This window comes from Calonectris borealis, chromosome 2 (genome assembly GCF_964195595.1).
Source record: "Calonectris borealis chromosome 2, bCalBor7.hap1.2, whole genome shotgun sequence".
NCBI lineage: Eukaryota > Metazoa > Chordata > Aves > Procellariiformes > Procellariidae > Calonectris > Calonectris borealis.
In genome coordinates, this window is record NC_134313.1 from 13,262,043 (window position 1) to 13,279,883 (window position 17,841).

Sequence of the window (17,841 nt, forward strand, 5' to 3'; positions counted from 1 at the left end):
CACAATGCCTGCCAATGAATTAAAAAAAATACAATGCTATATGCAGCTAAAGCATACTAAACCAAAAACTGGATGTCGCAACACTGCCATACTCTAAGGCAAGGGCCTGGAAAGTGGGAAAGACAAGCAAAACCTTGTTTCCGTTACTCTGGTACGATGCTGGAGGCTGGCGCGGGCAGGGAAACATCTTGTTGCCGCGAAGAAGTCCTGTGGGCTTACAGGTACCTTAAGAACAGATATACTAAGAGTTTGCGAGGGAGCTTCGCCAAGCGCCGGGGTTTGGAGGACAGCAGGTGCTTAACCCCCACTGCCTCCCTAATCTACGCCCCTCAGACCGGCCGCGCCCCGGCTCTCCCCTCCTCCTCCCTGAGTTCCCCCTCAGGGGCGAGGACCGTTGGTCCCAGCCCTGAGGCGGTAGCGGGCGCCGGCGCGGCCTCCCTCTCCCCCTCAGGGCGCCCGCCTTGACGGGGCGAGTGAGGCCGCGCCGGCGCCCGCCACCGCCCTGCACCGCGCCTGCGCGGAGCCGCCCCCTGTCGGCCGCCCTCCGCCCCGCCCTGCCGCCGGCGTGGGACCATGGGCGGCAGCGGCTGAGGCGGCCCGGGCGGCGCGGAGCGGAGTGCGGGGCGGGGCGCGGCGCGGCGCCGCCGCCGCTGGCGGGAGCGGCCGCGGGGCGGTGACTGGGTGCGGATTCCCCGGCCCGGTGAAACAGCCGCGGGAGCGCGGCCCGGGGACTCCGCGGCGGGCGTTTCTGGCGGCCCGAGCGCCGCGCTCTTCCCCTGCCCCATGTCGGCGTGGCTCGGCCGGGCGGCGCTGCTGCTGGGGCGGCCGGGGGGCCCCGCCGCTGCTGCCGCCGCCGCACCCTCCTCCTGCCTGGGCTCGCTGCGTGGCCCGCCGCGCTGCTGCTGCCGCCGCCGCCTGGGCAGCCTGCGAGGCGGCGCCGAAGGGCTGCTCCTCCCGTGGGGGTCGCCGCCGCCCGGGCGGGCGCTGGGCACCCACCCCAAGAAGGAGCCGATGGAGGCGTTGAACACGGCGCAGGGGGCCCGTGACTTCATCTACAGCCTGCACTCCACCGAGCGGAGCTGCCTGCTGCGGGAGCTGCACCGCTTCGAGTCCATTGCCATCGCCCAAGGTGAGCGGCGACTCACTCAGTCCCCGGCCCGGCGGCCTGAGGGCCGGCACCCGCCGCCCCACTCCCCGCCCGGGGCCGTGCTGAGGGCGAGCGGGCGGGGGGCGGCCCCGCGGCGGCAGGCGGGGGTGGGGAGGGCCGGGCCGGTGCGGGGGACTGAGCCCCCGAAGTTTGGCGGTGGCTGCGGCGGGTCCTGCCGCCTTCGCCCGAGCGACTCCTTCGGGCGGCCGAGCGAGTAGGAAACTCCCGCAGGACAAGGCATTGAGAGGCGTGTGCCGGTGTGTTTTAGCGTAATCGGGTCTAAATGAGGCACACAACCTGAAATTTAGTTTCCAGAAGCATCTGCAGCACCTTCAGAACTCAAAACGACCCAGCGCGCCAAATCCTCGCTGTGTTTGTCATCTCACAAGGAGTTTCGGAGAGGCGCGGGTGGCCATTTTTTGGCATGGGAGTAGGAAAGTGTCTCTTAAAATCCTCTTGACACGAGTGCAGCAGTGAACTGATTTCACGCCTCTTGAGAGACGCTGGGTTGCGGGTGCTGCGGGAGCTCATTCATGAATTACACTTCCCTGCACAGAGAGCTGCCTGCTTGCCGGTGTCGCTTCTTGGAAGTGTTGGTTCTTATGCAGGAAGATGTGTATGTGCTGGGGAGGTTCATAGATTTATCTCTGAATATGCTGTGTGCTATGGTGCTATGCAACACCAATTAAAATAATTCACGGTGATTTTTTTTGTCTGATCCAACTGTTCTTGCCAACTTGACACTTTTGCTTCAACAAATCAAAAACCTGACAAAACCAAATCCTCTTAATTACAACCTTGGTACTTCAGGTTCTGATGCTTAGCTGTAATTTACAATCCCTATTGCAACAGAGATGATAGCAGGTACTGAAGAGATCAGTGTGCGTTTGATCTAGGCCTCTTTGTGACTTTGATAGTAGCGTGCCCTTGGAAAGGGCATTTCTGTGCCTTGTGGCTCTTCTGTACACGTCTGGAAGAAATCTTGTGGTGGGCAGAGAACAGGTCCAGGGGTCAGCCATAGAAATGCTGCTTTTGCGAAGAGACAGAACCTTTTCAGGTACCTCTGGTTTTGTTTGTAGCACACTTGCATACAAACACTAGTGTTTCTAGTCAGAGCCAGAGTAGTTCACTTAAACAGTTCATTTTAGGAGCAGCGCTGCTGTTTTGCAGAGTGTGAATCGGTTGTATTTGTTTTCCAATATAGTGGGAAGTATGCTTTGAGCTGTAAGTTGACACTAACTTTTGAATACTAACAACTAATACTCTTCTTAAATAAATCCTTCTCAGCCTCTGAAGGGTTCTTGCCATGAGGTTTTTGTGTGAGTTTCTATCTCGGCAGTTACTGCTCAGGGTTTCTTGCAGTCCTTCTGTGTACCTGGAAGATCATGTGGTGGATATCAAAATGAGACTTTAAAATGCATTTCAGTATAATGTCTCAAGGTTTATACAGAGAGAATTCAACAGATAGTCCTATTTAATATCTTGTTGCTCAGTTGCTGTTAGCTATAGTATGAAAGTCTGTTTCTAAAAAATACTGTGCCTTTGTGGTGATTCAGAATTTAGAAGACAGAGTAACAAAAGCATTAGTTTGAGTTTAGAGACTGTACTGCAGGGGACCTTATTAGTAAACTGCAAATTTATTCCTCTAGTGGAAATTACAATTCACTTGTGCCTGAAACTGTGAGCATTAATCTCACCGGAGAGATCGTTCCAACAAAACCTCAGTTGTGGGCTTTGTAGTCTCGTAGGTGCCCATCTAGTAGCTTGATAAGACTTTTTTGAAAATAACCTTTTCCTTTAGCCAGCTCCATTCATGTTTTTTTTACCAGACTGCAGCATGATAACAGCTGTCAGCTTTTAACTCTAAGAAATGATATTTCTTCATGTGTTGTGGAAAAAGAAAAATCATAACCAAGAAGGGCTTCTAGTAAGTCTGTTGAATAAAACTTAGAGGAAAAAAAAAACCTTAAAACTATAGTGCATACCTTGTGTATGTTCCCTGATACTCTAGAGAACTAAAATCACGTGAACAAGAGAGGAAACGTGGCACAGAAATCATTCAACGCTGGTAAAATAGGTGCTCTGCTTTCATTTAGATGCACCCATCGTAGCACTGGATCCTCTTTGGTGCACACATGTGCGAGCTGCTCTGGGCCGAGGAAGGGATTGGTAATGCCAGATGCCCCTGGGGGGGATGGATTGCCCGGAGCTGTTTTCTGTAGAGGGTTGATATCGACAGAATTCAGGTTTTATGTGAAGAAAGGCCGTGAACATAGAGCCAGGGTCGGATGTGTATCATCGCTCTCAACACCAAGGAGTGCCAGAAGGAGACAAAGTGAATAGAAGGGCTGCACTGGCGAGAAAGTGATCTGATTTCTGGGCTAGATGCTGACATTCTGTACTTCACATGCTTTATTATGGTTAGGTAATAGTTTGTATGTTTGCTTTTTCCTGCTATTGAAATGGTGACTGTATAGGAATGGTCTAACTAGGTACATGGGTTGTGATTGTCAGTAGTAGATGGGGGGTGAGAGGTATTTGTGCCCTGCTTTCCAAATACTTTCTTCAATCTACTAGTGTCACTTTTGATTTTTACAGCTGATGAGTTCAATCAAGATAAAATGGTTTTGGAGATGTTCGGTTTCTTCTCGATCTTCTCACTCAGTGGCAGCATGCTGTAGCTCCCAGTAGCTGATTCTTTAGATGAGATGACTAGTTTTAATCTTGTGTTGATTTCCAATGAAAGTGATCCAAATGCTGCCTTCAAATTCACTTGTCTACCTGCTGAGTAAATTCCTGTGTCCTGTTTTGACTCCGGAAAATCGGTCTCTCCTCAATCATGAAATGCCTAGGCAGTTTTGCTACTATGCTTAAGCTTGTTTCATGCCTGTGATCTTTTCATACTTCTATATGGAAAGGGAGGTCTTAGTCCGTACCCTTCTTAACACAGTCCTTGTTGGGTTAAGTTTTGACCTTCTTCCTTCACTACCTCTTCTGTGCCCTAACAGACCCCATATCAGCTAGGGGAAGCTGTCAGCAATATGGGGAGACCTGGGCACATCAAGAACCAAAGGGGGCCTGTTCCTCAGCCCATTCCCAGGCCTACCACCAGAAGGATGCAGTTCCATCAACTAATTGCCCTAGCGCGAAATATGACAGGACACACTATCTGTGGCCTCCGCTAATGGCAGAGGCTACAGGGAAAACCATCCTTTGCTGCGGCTGCTACGCTGAAGGACGGTCCTCAGGTAGGTGAGTCGTAGCCATTGACCTGTAAGTTAGGTGAGTCTCTGAAGCGTTTTTGAAACTTAACGCATCCGTTTGCCCTGTAGTCACAAAAGCTGTAGGTGGGGAGAGGTTTGTGACGGGATAGCTTGGAATGTATTCCTTCCATCACCTTGTCTTACCTGGATGTTTATGTCTGGACACTTGGAGCTTCCAGATGCCGAGCACTAGCAGTCAGTTTAAACAGCTTAGCTTCTGGAAAGCTGTTGAAATTTGACTTTATTAATAAACACTGAGATTCTTCTGTTTGTTTTAGTGCTTCAGTCAGAAGACAGAGCTCTCTGTGAGCTTGTGATAAAGGATGGCTATGAAGCTGTGCTTGCTTACCTGGAAGCCTGAGTTGAAATAATAGATGAGTTTTGCATAGGAGAAGCTGTGGGGAAGGCTATGAAACTGAATCTTGATGGAATTGTTCTCAGAAGATATTTTGAGAATTGTCCTGTTTTAGTCTATAATCTGTATCTTGCCAACTATCTTAAAATTTAGTCAAAACCTCACTAAGTTGCTCTTTTTGAAGAAAGCTGCAAGACCTTCCCACCTGGGTTTAGTTTTCCTTCTTCATTAAGTCTTTTTCTTTTCTTCCTTTTTTTTCCTTTCCAGTCTTGGAAAGGTGAATAAGGTCTCACATTTTCCCAAGAAGAGGTTTGAAACAGAGTTTTTAACTTTCAGCTTGTGTTTCTTGTAAGCATGTCAGCCACACCAGATGGAGTTGATGCATGTGGACTTGAATACAAACATTGTATTTTTCTTTCTCATAGTTACAGAAGCACTGAAGTGGCAAGTAGGCCAATTCATTTCAAGTGTAATAGTTCTGCTTTCCTGTTTGTGGAAGTGGTGCCCCATAATCAAGGCTTAGTTTTGTTGGCAACAGACAGTCAAATCCTCCTTCATGTTGCTCCTTATTTGCATGGGGGAGATGAAAGTGTAAAAATCTTACTGGCAATATGGAGAATGATTTAATGCCTCTGACCTTCTATAGCAATTTTCCATTATAGAAGAGTGATATTAGAAAAGAGATGTAACTTATTTCTTAAGGGGCTTATATTCAGGTTTTCTACCTTTAGTTTCCAGCGTATGATATGAAATGATTCATGAAAGCACTTCTAAGCAGTGCAGCAAGCCCAGTAACAAGGAGGAAAAAGACTAAAGTGTTTGACTTGCTTAGATAAGAAATATTAAACTTAGCATGTCTGCTGCATCTTTATTTCTTCTAAGGGTACTGTTGTTCTTACCTGTGCTGGGTTAAAATGTTCTTGAGCCCAGATGTAACTGTTTTCCATTAATAATACTAACACGATGGCTATCTAGGGCTTCTAAGAAATCTCAGGTCTTGGTAGGGAGAGAACCCTTATTTTCCCATACTTTGTTGCAAAGATGGGAAAATAATTCCTGTTTTCCCATCTTTGTGTACATCTACATAAAATAGCTATACAATATATATCTTTGTGTATATATAATATATAAAGTATATATATTTATAATATATAAAGTATATATATTTTTAATGTATAATGTATGTATGTTGAACACAGTTCCTTGAAAGCACCAAGTTGCATTTCATATTTTAAATGGAAAGCTTTTGTGATGTGATCACTAAATAAAAGGCCTTCTGAAGTGTAATAGCTTGTTTTGCTGCCTGCTGAGGTTGTGTATTAACTGGAAAACATGCAAAAACCCAGACCCATGCAGTCTTGACAGCTAGTTTTGTTGATTTAATTTGCAGGTCTTAGAGAATGCGGACCCTAGCTAGATTCTCTTTGAAGGCACTGGTATGTCATACCATACATGGTTTAATAAATAATCTGACCAAACTGGTGCATTCTGATAGAAAGATGTTCATAACTTCAAGTTACTGCATCTTGTCTTTGTTGAAAAAAAAAAGTTAGTGCTGTGGGTAAAGGGTACCACATCCATGTGTTCAATAGGGCTGTCAGCTGGGGCAAGATCTTTTTGTGGGAATTTGCGAGCTTTTAGCCATTGTTGGGTGAAATCTTACTTTGGTGTCAGAAGAAACGTCTCTGTTTTATGATCTTGTGTTAAATTTATGAACTCTTCAGTTTACTGGAATAGCTTAGGGAGTGTTAGACCCTCGATGCCCCTACTTCCACAACTTTTTAAAAAAAAAAAGTTAATTCATAGGACTGCGAATGTCATCAAAACCAAACAGATTTCATTGAGGTTTTTAGACACTCCAAAAGTGATCTCCTGTGAAAAAGATTCCTTTTGTTGCATGAGTCAGATGCTTCTTGCTAATACAAACCAACCAGTTCATCTGCTGTGGTGGTTTAGATACCACTCAGGTTTTAATACCTCTTTTTGGTAGAACTTAATCTGTGTTACCTCAACAAAGTGTGATTCGATCCTTCTGGAATTACTGCTCTTGTTTAAAGAGTGATTTCACAGTGGAAGTGTGAGGTTTCTTGGGATGACACCCAGCCCGCTGAGCGGGGAGAAGAAGGAACTGGTGTGCTTTGGCAGGTACGACGGCATCTGGTGGGGACGGTTCTTTCTCCCTCTCTCTCTACAGGCCCAACGTACACAGGTGAACTCTAAGCTGTGTGTGGAGAAAGATCATCTACCTCTCCCTTGCTGTGACCTAAGTCAAGAAAGTGTTTTTTAACACTAGTGTTTGATTGCTATTCTAGGAAAACGTCTTCTGGCAGGCTGCTGGCAAGTGTCTAATTCGCGAGTTTGAAGTGCCCCATCAAGCTGGTAAAATGACAAACTCTTACCAGCCTGCCTGCGTGCAGTCCCTTTGTGTTCTTAGACCATCACAGCATACACCAGGACTATTGCTAATCTTACTGCTGAGCCAAAAATACTCAGTGATAAAAGGAATATTACGTTTCAGATGGAAACACATACTTCTTCTCTCTTTGCTTCTAAAATTTTTTTTTTCTTTCCCAAATCATTGAGCCCTCTCATGAAGGCAGTGTGCAGAAGGAAGAAGGCTACACAGACTCTACTGATCATTTTCTTTAAAATCTACAGGTGGAACTGTTCTATTTTCAAATGGTGATCATCTATGTAATGCTGAGTATTTTATTACCTGTGATAAAGTAGACTATTATAAAAGGCTTCGAACCCTAAGTGTTAGTTAACGCTAATATTAAATCCTGGCCATTCACTTGAAATTGCTATCATTTTGCTGGGGGGAGTGGGGAAGGAGCAAGGAATAGGAGTTATATATTTTTATAGTTGCTCTGACACTATTTTTCTTAAGTCTTGGTGAAGATAGGGAGAAATAAGCTACATTCAGCCCCTTAGCAGTCGTGTGCTTCTATATCTAGAATACTCGATGCATAAACCTGCTGTGGCGTTCCCAGGCCTTGCTGTTAAAGAGCAGGGCTCTGCCTTTTGCCCTCTTCAGGGAGCTGGGACAGAGCCTGGCTGGGGGAAGCTGGATTCTTACTCTGCTGACAGCTCGCAGTGGTTACGTAGATGATGAGACCAGGGATAAGGCTGGTTGATCAAGTGAACCCTGCAGCTACTCTCGAGTACAGGTAGAGGTGGCAGTTCCACCCCCTTTTTATCCCTAGGTTGGATTCTCACTTATGAAATTTAGTTAAATTTTTTTTAGATTCTCTTTTCTTACATCCTGTCTTAAGAATATGGTTGCCCGTTATGCTGACAAAGTGCATGGGAAGGTCTTGGTGCTGCATAGGGGTGCCTTAGTTAAGAGATTTGATACTTCTGAAGTCCTACTGAGAGGTATGCCCCATTCCCCAAGAAACCTTTCAGAAGTGAAAGTATAGTTAAAAAAAACAAACCAAACCCAACAAAACCCACAACCAAATCCCAAAACTCCAAAGCAAAAAATGCATGAACAAAACCTCACCTCCAAAATGTACTCTTGGGCAGTAGAAAAATCTCTATTTTCATTGTTCATTCTAGCACTTACTGTGTTGCATTAGTCAATCAGACATTGCATGTCTTTATTGCAGTGCTCCGTCATGTTTAAGCTTTATTTCAACTGTGTATGATTTATTTGGACTTCCTTTTTTAAGTGACACTAAAACTGCAAATTTGAGTAGCTTGGGGAAGTTGAATTTTTCATCATGTTGTCATCTCAATACATGTCTAGTATCTTATGGAAATGTTAACTATATAGAAGAATTTTCATAAAACTTTAACTTTGAATAGATTTGGTAATACTTTTTCTGCTTTAAACTCCATTTGTGAGGCTTATTCTATTCGTGCTAATACAGATGGTACTTTGGGACAGGGCCTTGCATGTATTACTTAAGTATTAGAAGGTTTTGCTCTTGTGATTTGGTTTTCTTCCGTATTCTGAAATTTTACTTGCTCATATAACTTAAAGTGGGTTCTAGTCCGAGTTCTCTGCTTAAATGCAGAAACTTTGCCATATGTTTTTGCAGAGGAGAGCCTGCAAACATTCAAGTGGAATTGGTGCAAGACCTAGAGTAATCCAATTGTCTTAGTGTTTATAAAGGCTCTTTCCTTGCTGGTGGATACTCTAGTGTTGATTGGAAGATTTTAAATAATGACTTATTGCTGTCTTGCTTTTTAAAACTCGTTGTAGCATCCAGATATCCTAAACCACTGGTACCACTTGAGAAGCCAGCGAAGGAGGTAGTATCACCAGAGACGACCAGTACTTTTGGTACAGTAAAAAAAAAAAAACAACAACAAAAAAACAACAAACAAAAAAGTGTGTTTGCTACGACACGGCATTGCATAAGGCCAGCAGGCTGCTGGTTTGACAGACTTCCTGCTTGCTTGTTTTGATGCAGTTGGCATGTATTGCTACAATAAATAAAAGTACAGAGGTTTTGTTTGTTTATATTAATATAAAGCCTTCAGTCTCAAGAATTTCAGTGATACCTGTAATACTTTGTGGACTTACTCTTCAGGTGACCAAAGAAGTGTTTCAAGTCCTGATCTTGCAGAAACTCTCCTGAGCTATATGATAGTTTCTAGATAATACGCGACCAGAGATTTTAGACAGTGAAACAGCTTCATTTGTTTGAAGCTCAGTGTCATCTACCTTATGCCTTTTCCTAGTAAAGTGCTGTGCATTAAATTACATGGTCCAAACATAATGCAGAAATAATATTACATAATAACCCTAACCATTATTTAGTTAGCTGCCTTTGCTTTTCCCTGCAACTAGTGTGTTAGAAAAGGTAAAATAGAAGATTGCTCCAATTAAAATTTAGTTTTCCTTCTTTTGCATGTGTTTAAGCATGTGATGTGTGCAAAATAGTTGTCATGCATGAGCATTTTTTAAATCATGAGTTTAAAAAAAAAAAAATACCTTGAGCCATTGTTCTTCAACTGTGTATGTCTTGTGTAAAATAATACATTTTATAGTTATCAGGAGACAGGTTTTCCTTTTAGGTATCTTGCCTGGTACGAGGGGTGCTTTTGATTTAGGTCTTTTTAGGAAAGATCACTTGAAATGCAACTTTTACTTATAATGCAACTTAAACCTTTCAGAGTGATAGATTAGCAACACTTAGATCTCCATGTAATAGGCATGAATGAAATGGATCATGTTTATTCTGTAAACACAGAGTTATTGTTTCAGTGTGTAATCGAAATTAAAAGAAAATGGAAGTCTACGAGTTGCTCTAAGAAGGAAATTATTTAAAGCTTACTCATTCAACTGAAAACTCTTAGCTTTAGTCAGCCTTATTTATTATTTAATCTATCCAAATACAGAGCTACAGAGGCAGCTGGTGTCTCCAGCAGAAAATCTTTTCTAAAAAGAAAAAGTAAATGGAAGAACCGAGATAAGTATATTATGCAAACAGAGTACTTAAGGAAGCTGTCTTGGATCTCTCTGGTGCTGATTTTGGTTTGGGGTTTTTTTTTTGTTTTGGTTTGTTTTTGGTTGGTGGTCCGTCCCCCCCCCCGCCCCCGCTGGTAAAGAAATGTCTCAGACTGGGGAAAGATGGACTTGTGCGTGTGAGCTATCTTATGCCGCTTCCCCTTTTTCTTTCTCCTTAAATTAGCAAAAACCTGAAAGCACATGTTCTTGTTTCCATTTTGTTGCTGTGTGTGAGAACTTCCTTTAACATCAAAACTGCCCCTTGGAATTTTTGGGATGTGACTAACTCATGCCTGAAACAAAACCCTTGCTTCCTCTGAAACATGGGGAGCTTTTTAAGGCAAAGCCCACAAAATACTGTTTTTTAACCCAGCAGAGTGCATATTTCATGCAAAACCGTGGGATAGGAAATCAGCTGTTTTTTCCAGTTTTCATTTGCTTTGGATTCTTAGATATTTGTATGTTAATTATTAGTAAAATATCCACCCTAGCAGCCATAATACATACTGATACTTGCTACTTGCTATATTTTTTTTTGCTGCATCATTTGCTGGTTTCCATTTGTGATGGGCTCATCATGTTCACTGCTTTTTGGGTATTCTTTGAGGGTTTTTTAATTTAATTTTGACAAACTGACATGCTTTAGCTTTTGGCAAATTCCAACAGGTCATTTTTTTTAAACTTACATGTTTCTCTCTAGATAATAAAAAGAGCAAATAGGAACATATTTGAAGACTACAATGTTATGCGTTTGGAGGTGGGACATATTCTATGGCAAGTCTCGTGTTGCATTGAAGCAGACATAAGGAGCAAGTGGCTTGTTTTATTCTCTCCTACCGCTTGTATCCAGGGATAAGACCCTTCCTCAACAAGCTTGCTAAATACTTTGTAGCTTTTAGGGTGTCAGATAGGAGCATAAGCATTTCCAGAATTAAAACTTGCCTTACTGTTTGGCAGTGATCCTGGTGGAAGGCTCCTGCATGACGAAGCCTTGAAAAATCTTTTTCATTTCAAAAAGAGTGGGAAAGTTTGAGAGAAAAAGGCTTCTACAGTGAGGCCAACTTGAACTGAGAGGAGCCAGGGACATGGTTCTTAGCGGTGGCCCAGGCTTTGGTTCCCAAAGCTCACTTCTCGGAGATAGTCTGGGACCTGTTGGGACACCAGCAGTTCTTTCAAAACTTCTGGGAAGCCTTCAGGCAAGGTTAGGAAGAGGCACGGGACACAGTATGTGATTCTTGTCCATGCCACGGACAGAGGTCTGTCTGCTTCAGGGCGTGTTGATGAAAGTTGTGTTGCCACAAAGCTCTGGTATTTTCCAAATGCTTGCTGTCAACCAACAGGTAATTGTTGCATTTTGACCTGCTGCATTTTTCTTTTAGACATCATTTTCTGGTTACTGTACTGTTGAAATAACTTTTTTGTTCATGGCTTTCAGTTACTTGCTCTTGATAGCTTTTGGTTCTATGCAGTGATCCATCTCTTACTGCTGGCCAGTTCACTGTAACTCATCTTACACTAAGAGTGTGAATCGTCAGTCTCCATTAGGGTATTATCCCATCTTTCATGGCAATCTGGATGGGTAGAAATTGTGTTTTATTGGCTTTATTGGGTTTCATGGAAGAGTGGAGAGAAATGTGCATGGAACAAACCAATTTCTTTAGCCAGCTGCTCTTTTAAATACCATCAGCTTGTATTTTCAGATTGCAAATAGCCTTTCAATCCAGCTGTTTCTTTGCTTCATTAAGTCCTGGCAATGGGCTGATTTTTACAAAGCACAAGTAAATACGTGATGTTACAAATGTAAAATTAACTGTTTTGTTCAAGATGAAGAGATGTAAGAATTGCCAGCTGGATCCACAGCCGTCTTGCCTAATAAATAAAGATTTTTGCCAGAGAGAAGAGATGGGAGAGCAGCTTGAAATTCCCCCCAACATCAATTTTCATATTGCCTATTTTACAGTATTTCATGTAGTAAAGTAAATAAAATAAATAGGTAGCTGCAAAAGTGGCGGTGGTGGTATAATCAGCCTGGTGACCTTTTCCTCTTGAAAATGTCAGACAAACTTCTTGTGATTCTGTGTCCTTCTCCCTGAACAGAAGGAACGTAACAAAGGAACATTTGTGGTTGTGATACAGCACAAATGGCCTGTGTCAAAGATGACCGGTTCCGGTGGGAAATATATGTGACTACTTGTTTACTCATTGGATCTGGTTTATCAGAAAGAAAAAAAGTCTTTGGATTTGTAATGTTTTCACTGTTGGTTTACTGCTCTGGGTTGGATGCTAGGAACCTGTCATATCAGCCTTGTTTCCAGATGCTGCTTATTCAGCTTTGCAGTTGGAGACTAATATGGCTGAGTTTTACTGCGACTTATGTCTGACCTTGTGTAAAAGCTCAGTTTTAAAAAAAAAAAAGCTCCCTAATAATTCTTTCCCAGCCACGGAGGAAAACATTCAAATGGCTTCCCCACTGTGGGATAAGAGCATGCACAGATGAGCTGTGGATGAGCTGATGTGTAGTAGATGTGACTTGTCTATATGGTGCGGATTTACTGTTGGCTTCACGCAGGTTGTGCAAAGGGAGTGTCCTGTTCTTGTCCGCCCTGCCCCAAAAACCTGAGTGTGCAAGTCCTGTTTCTGCTTTTCATGCTAGCACTGCTGTTCTTCTCTGGGCTTGGCTCTACGCCTGGCTTAACACAAGTGCTAGAATAAAGGAGGGAATTTAGGAACAGAAAGAAAAGTATCGAATCACCCTGCAGCAGCAACATGACTTTAGATCACTTCAAGGTACAGTTTTGTATTTGATCTAAGGTTCTGCCTTTCCTGTTTTCTTATGGGAAGTGCCATGAGGGTTTTTGTGCCTCAGGTGGGAGTTTGTTCTGGGATCCCTCTGTGTCACAAACAGCGTATTTGGTGACTTGCACTAGTAAGCAATACTGTTTTGATCTCCCAGGTTACTTTTTTAGTATTGTCAAGTACTTGCAATTATATTTGGGAGCATTTTTGACCTAAAAATTCCTCTTGTGACTAAGTAGGGAGCTGTCTCTCTTTTCCTTTCCTCAGGCGCTCTCTCCGGGATTACTCCTTCTGGGATCAGTGGCTGCCGCCCTGTATCACATAGCGCTTTGCTTCAGCACTGCAAAAGGCATCCTCAGCCTGAATCCATCCCCTTTCTTGCTGTTGGAGAAGAGGCTGTGTAAATATTGCCCAGATTTTGGAGAAGCAGCTGAGAAGGAGGGAGGGAAGGATGCTGGAGGCACACTGAGATCAGCCCCCATTGCACAGCATGAAAAAAACTGTAGGAGCGCAAATTTCATTAAGGTCTCCAGTAAATACTGGTGTTACAGGTGTATCACTGGTGCAGGCAATACACTAGTGCCACAGCATACTTTCCACTGCCAAGGGGAAAAGTGTTAGATGAGATTCCATATTTCCTCTCATGCAGAAAACAAAACAGGCTTATGTGTGCAGAAAACCTTGGATTTAGCTGTGGGTTTGTGTTTGTAATTTAATAATTTTCAAGCTGATTAGCAGAACTGGAGGTGGAGCATGTGATTTTAGTGCTTGTAGGAGTCTGCTGCATGTTCACAGTGGAAACTGTGACAAAGGAACAGGTAAAAAAAAAACTAGCAGTGGAAACGAGAAAACGTGCAAAGTTGAAAAACGAAGACTGTGCTAAGTGGCGGAACCCAGTCTTTCATAGACTGGCATTGGGTATTTTCATGGGAAGATTGAGCAACACTGGAATTAAATAAATGGATCAGATGTGTGGTACTTCATAGAGTGGAGGTCCCGAAGCAGCTTTAGAGGGAGTGTGTGCACAGCTGTGACTTGCAGTGGTGTGACGTGGGCTGAAGCTTGTGTTAGCTCTGCAGTTGGAAGCTGCAGAGATGCACTTGCAACTGAGCTAGTTAATCCTCCCGAGGGAAGGCTCGTGCTTACCAAAGGCTGCCGAAACTCTGACCAGAATTTTCCTTTTTTGTCTTGCAGAATAAAGACAATTGCTTGAAAAAGTTAAAAGTGAACTTAGTCAGAACTGTTCACTTACAGGAAGATTAGAGCCCAGTAGTCTTTGTTCTCTGCTTCTTCTTATTTTTATGACTTAATTTACAAAATCAACAATCTTAGTAATTTCAGATCATCTTCATGAACAGAGTGAAGTTCTTTTGAGCAGAACTTAAAATTCACATGCAGAATAAATTACTAAATAATGCAGCTGCATAACAACCTAGCAGATATTCCATATTCTTATAACATAAAAGCCAAAAGAAAACACTTTGAGGTAAAGTTCCATGTAAAGTGTATTTTATCTATTTTTACATTATATCATATAATATTCATTCCTTCAGCTGTTCGCCAAAGATAGCTGACATTGCAGCTTGGCTTTGACTGTGCAGAGAGTCAGATGTTGAAGTCTGACTAGTTTCACAAATGCAGCCAGAGGCTTTGCTAAGTTACGCGAGGAAGGGAAGAAGAAAGGTGCCCAAGTGATGAATCTACTGCGCTACCTCTAGCAGTAGGTTAAGAGTTAATAACTTCATTGCTACTGCGTTCTGTATTCATTAGGCATTTAGTGTAATTTATGGCTGGAACTTAAATTGTCAGTGGTTTCTTACGGTGTTCTTTTTTGGTGACAGGTACGAATAGTTTCTTAAGGACTTCAGGGGAGCTCATCCTTTTGTCTTTAGTGCCCCAATGCAGTGAAAAATTGGGAGTGTAATTACACTTAATGTGAGTCTGTAACAAAATGTTTGAACATCGTTCAGTTTATCTGTCCGCTCTGTCTCTCTGATTCTGTCTCTCTGATAGCTGTCTTAATTCTGAGATGAAAAGCAATAAACTCTGTATGCATTTAAAATTATTTCAGAGAAGCTTATTTCTGCAGGCTTACTTCCTTCCAAGGTTATCCTTGCACAGGGAATGAAACTTTCTGCTTAAGGCTGATACTTAATGGTATGTGATTTAATAGCAGTTTGTCTTCAGCTTACTATAAAGATCATAGCAGAGTTCTCTTAAAGGGAGGGGGGGAAATCCCACCAAACCCATCAAATTTACCAGTTGCCCCTCCAGGTGCTCTGCACTGCTGTAACTGCCTGCATGTGGTGGTGGCTGTTGGCAGGGTTGTTGCTGCCTGAGTACAGGTGCTGCTGGTACCAGTGGCTGCGGGAAGCGCTGCTCTTGCCAGCCTTGGATTTGTTCTTACAGTAAGCATTGCTATGCATGTCTCTTCATACTAACAAAGTCACTTTTTCTCATTTCAAGACCCTTGGGTATTGCAAAAGGCAAAAGCTCACACTCTGTGCCTGAGAATGACAGTATAAACAGTAAGTGCGTAGGAAAAAGCCAGTGAGTGTAGTGTGGATGTGGTCTGCTGCTGCTGCTACAAGACACAAGCACCCCATGTTATTAATATGCTCTGGTTTGTGCTAGGGCAGTGTGGGAGAGAGCGTCCCTGTTCCCCCGGGTGCTGCAAAGGCTGTCATCAGTGAGCTTCGTCCTCCAGGGGGGTGTGCTTGTGCTGCTGGCTGCGAGCACAGGGTCATGCCCCTGGGCTTGAAAGCCAACGCTGCTCCCTCGTCTTCATAAATTACCTTTTTGTTTTTACCTCCCTTCTTTCCAGGGGAGACAAGTGTGGTTTGGGGCAGGTGGGAGAAGGGCATAAGGGAGAGGAGGGGTGGGAATAAACAAAATAATCTCTCAACTACTCAGATTTCTTTTTTAGAACAGGGGCTGGGGGGAATATCGTTAAATAAATGATATTATTATTATTTATACACCTCCCTAGATATTTCATGAGCACTAATATGTAGGCATCAGTGATGCTTAACGCTTTCCTATTTAAAGGTGGTGAAAGCCTCTACTAGATCCGATCTCTTTGGTTGGGCGCAGAGCTCCGATAACTCTTGTTAACAAAAATCTTTTGTGGTATCCCACAGAATTGCTTTGCTTATCCTCTTACTTGAACCTGCTACAGAGGACAGACGAAAACCTAATCTCACACCCTGATAATACATAGATACTGTGATCTTATTTGTTTCCAGTTCAACACTGTTGCTGAGCTGCTGCTCTGCTCAGTTGCAAACCGGTGAAGTGATTGATAGATACTTGTCTTGAACCAGAGAGGCCCAAGAAAGATCAGTGCTGACAGAGAAGTAGCAACACCTCATCTTACTGAAACACAGTTAGATGAGTATATTCGGATGAGATTAATTCCACTCTAATGTTAGTCTGAAGTACTTACCTGTTTTTTTCCATAGCTAATGGGGAGGGTGTTAATAATCCTAGGGGAAGATGCGTTCAAAGATAGAAGAGTTTGCTATGCCTTTAAGAGGTGTCCCTCCTCTAGCTCCTGGGAACTCATTGCAGTCCCTGAGCATTGAAATGAAGAGGGTGAGGAGGGAAAGGAGACCCAGCCTCCATTTGGGATGACGAGTATTTGGTTTTTTGAGGCAGAGAGTTTTTGATTCTGTGGATGGCTCACTCCAGTCAGGGAATTGCTACAGCCAGCTTATTTCTTGGCAGCACTCATGTACCTTCGTATTTTTTATTTTTTTGTCAAATAATATATAACCATTCACTTGTGGAATGCACAGATCAGAATACCACGTTATTGTTCCTGTTCAATCTCCTATCAATGTTACCATGTTTCTGGCATTTTTATACAAATACTTCAGCTATTTTTCTGACATTTTCCATTTCTCTCTGAAGGAGACAGCTCAAACTCTGTATTTTTATCCTTACCCTGCATCTTTATTGAAAACTGCAAGTCCTTTCTGCATTGTTGTCATTTTAGCTGATTAACCCTCTTGAATCTTGAGGCAAGCATCTTATTTGTATTTTTTTTCAGCTGTGGCTTGAGACCTTGTTAAGCCAATCACTGCAAATCCTATTTTGCTTGAGTGGACATGAAAGACTGACCTTTAAGTTTATAAGGCACTGATAGAGAATTGGATTAGATCAGGAAAAAAATTCTTAATGATGAAGACAGTGATTTGGATTTCTGGATACCTGTTTGCATTTTATGCTTTCTCCTAGATTTCTGGTCAGGTTTTCGACCTTAGTTCTCTGTGTTTTCTTAAACATCTTTAAAAGGATATGAATGGTGTATCACATTTTCGGAAGGGGTAATAGGATAAGTGTATTGTATACTCATAATAATTGATGATGAACCTCCAGTAAGCACTGCGGATAAAGTTGAAAGGAAGTTCTATGATATTTAAACCTACACTGTCCCGCATCTGGTGAGAAATAATGTACATTTCTGTTGCTGAATGCATCTGTTCTAGGGAGTAACTACTGACCACTGGGTGAGGTGGCACAGAGTAGTTATATTCCCAATCATAGGGGCTGTTTTTTTGCTTTGGAGCAGGCTTCCTGCATCCACTCTATGTGGCACTTAGCCCTGGGTTTATCCTGGGGCCCAGATGTCCAGGCTGCCCACCTGTTAGGACAGGATCCCGGGAGTGAACTATTCCTGAAATCACTCCTGGGTTTTGTTCTGAAGGGAATTAGTTGGCTGATGCCAGGAGAGAACTGGGGAGCAACCAGCATTCCTGCAAAGCTTGTTCAGCGCTTGGTCCCCTAGGTATAACAGTAGTTTCAAATAAAGATGATA

The 17,841-nt window shown here is 43.2% G+C and overlaps 1 protein-coding gene across 14 annotated transcripts in view; it reads left to right on the top strand.

Moving 5' to 3' along the window:
* Positions 1-615: 615 nt before the first annotated feature.
* TMEM65 (transmembrane protein 65) overlaps positions 616-17,841 on the top strand; it is a 73,341-nt gene continuing 56,115 nt past the window's right edge. For 2 of the 14 annotated variants that reach the window (XR_012672260.1, XR_012672261.1), the window contains exons 1-2: positions 622-1,129; positions 4,156-4,395. Coding sequence is in view for 8 of the 14 variants with exons in the window: in XM_075141192.1 (XP_074997293.1) it covers positions 784-1,129; positions 4,156-4,395 (586 nt within the window). In the remaining 6 variants the exon portion in view is untranslated. Of the gene's footprint in view, positions 1,130-4,155; positions 4,396-17,841 lie in introns of all 14 variants that reach the window. The other 12 variants (XM_075141192.1, XR_012672263.1, XR_012672264.1 and 9 more) reach the window with 12 other exon arrangements.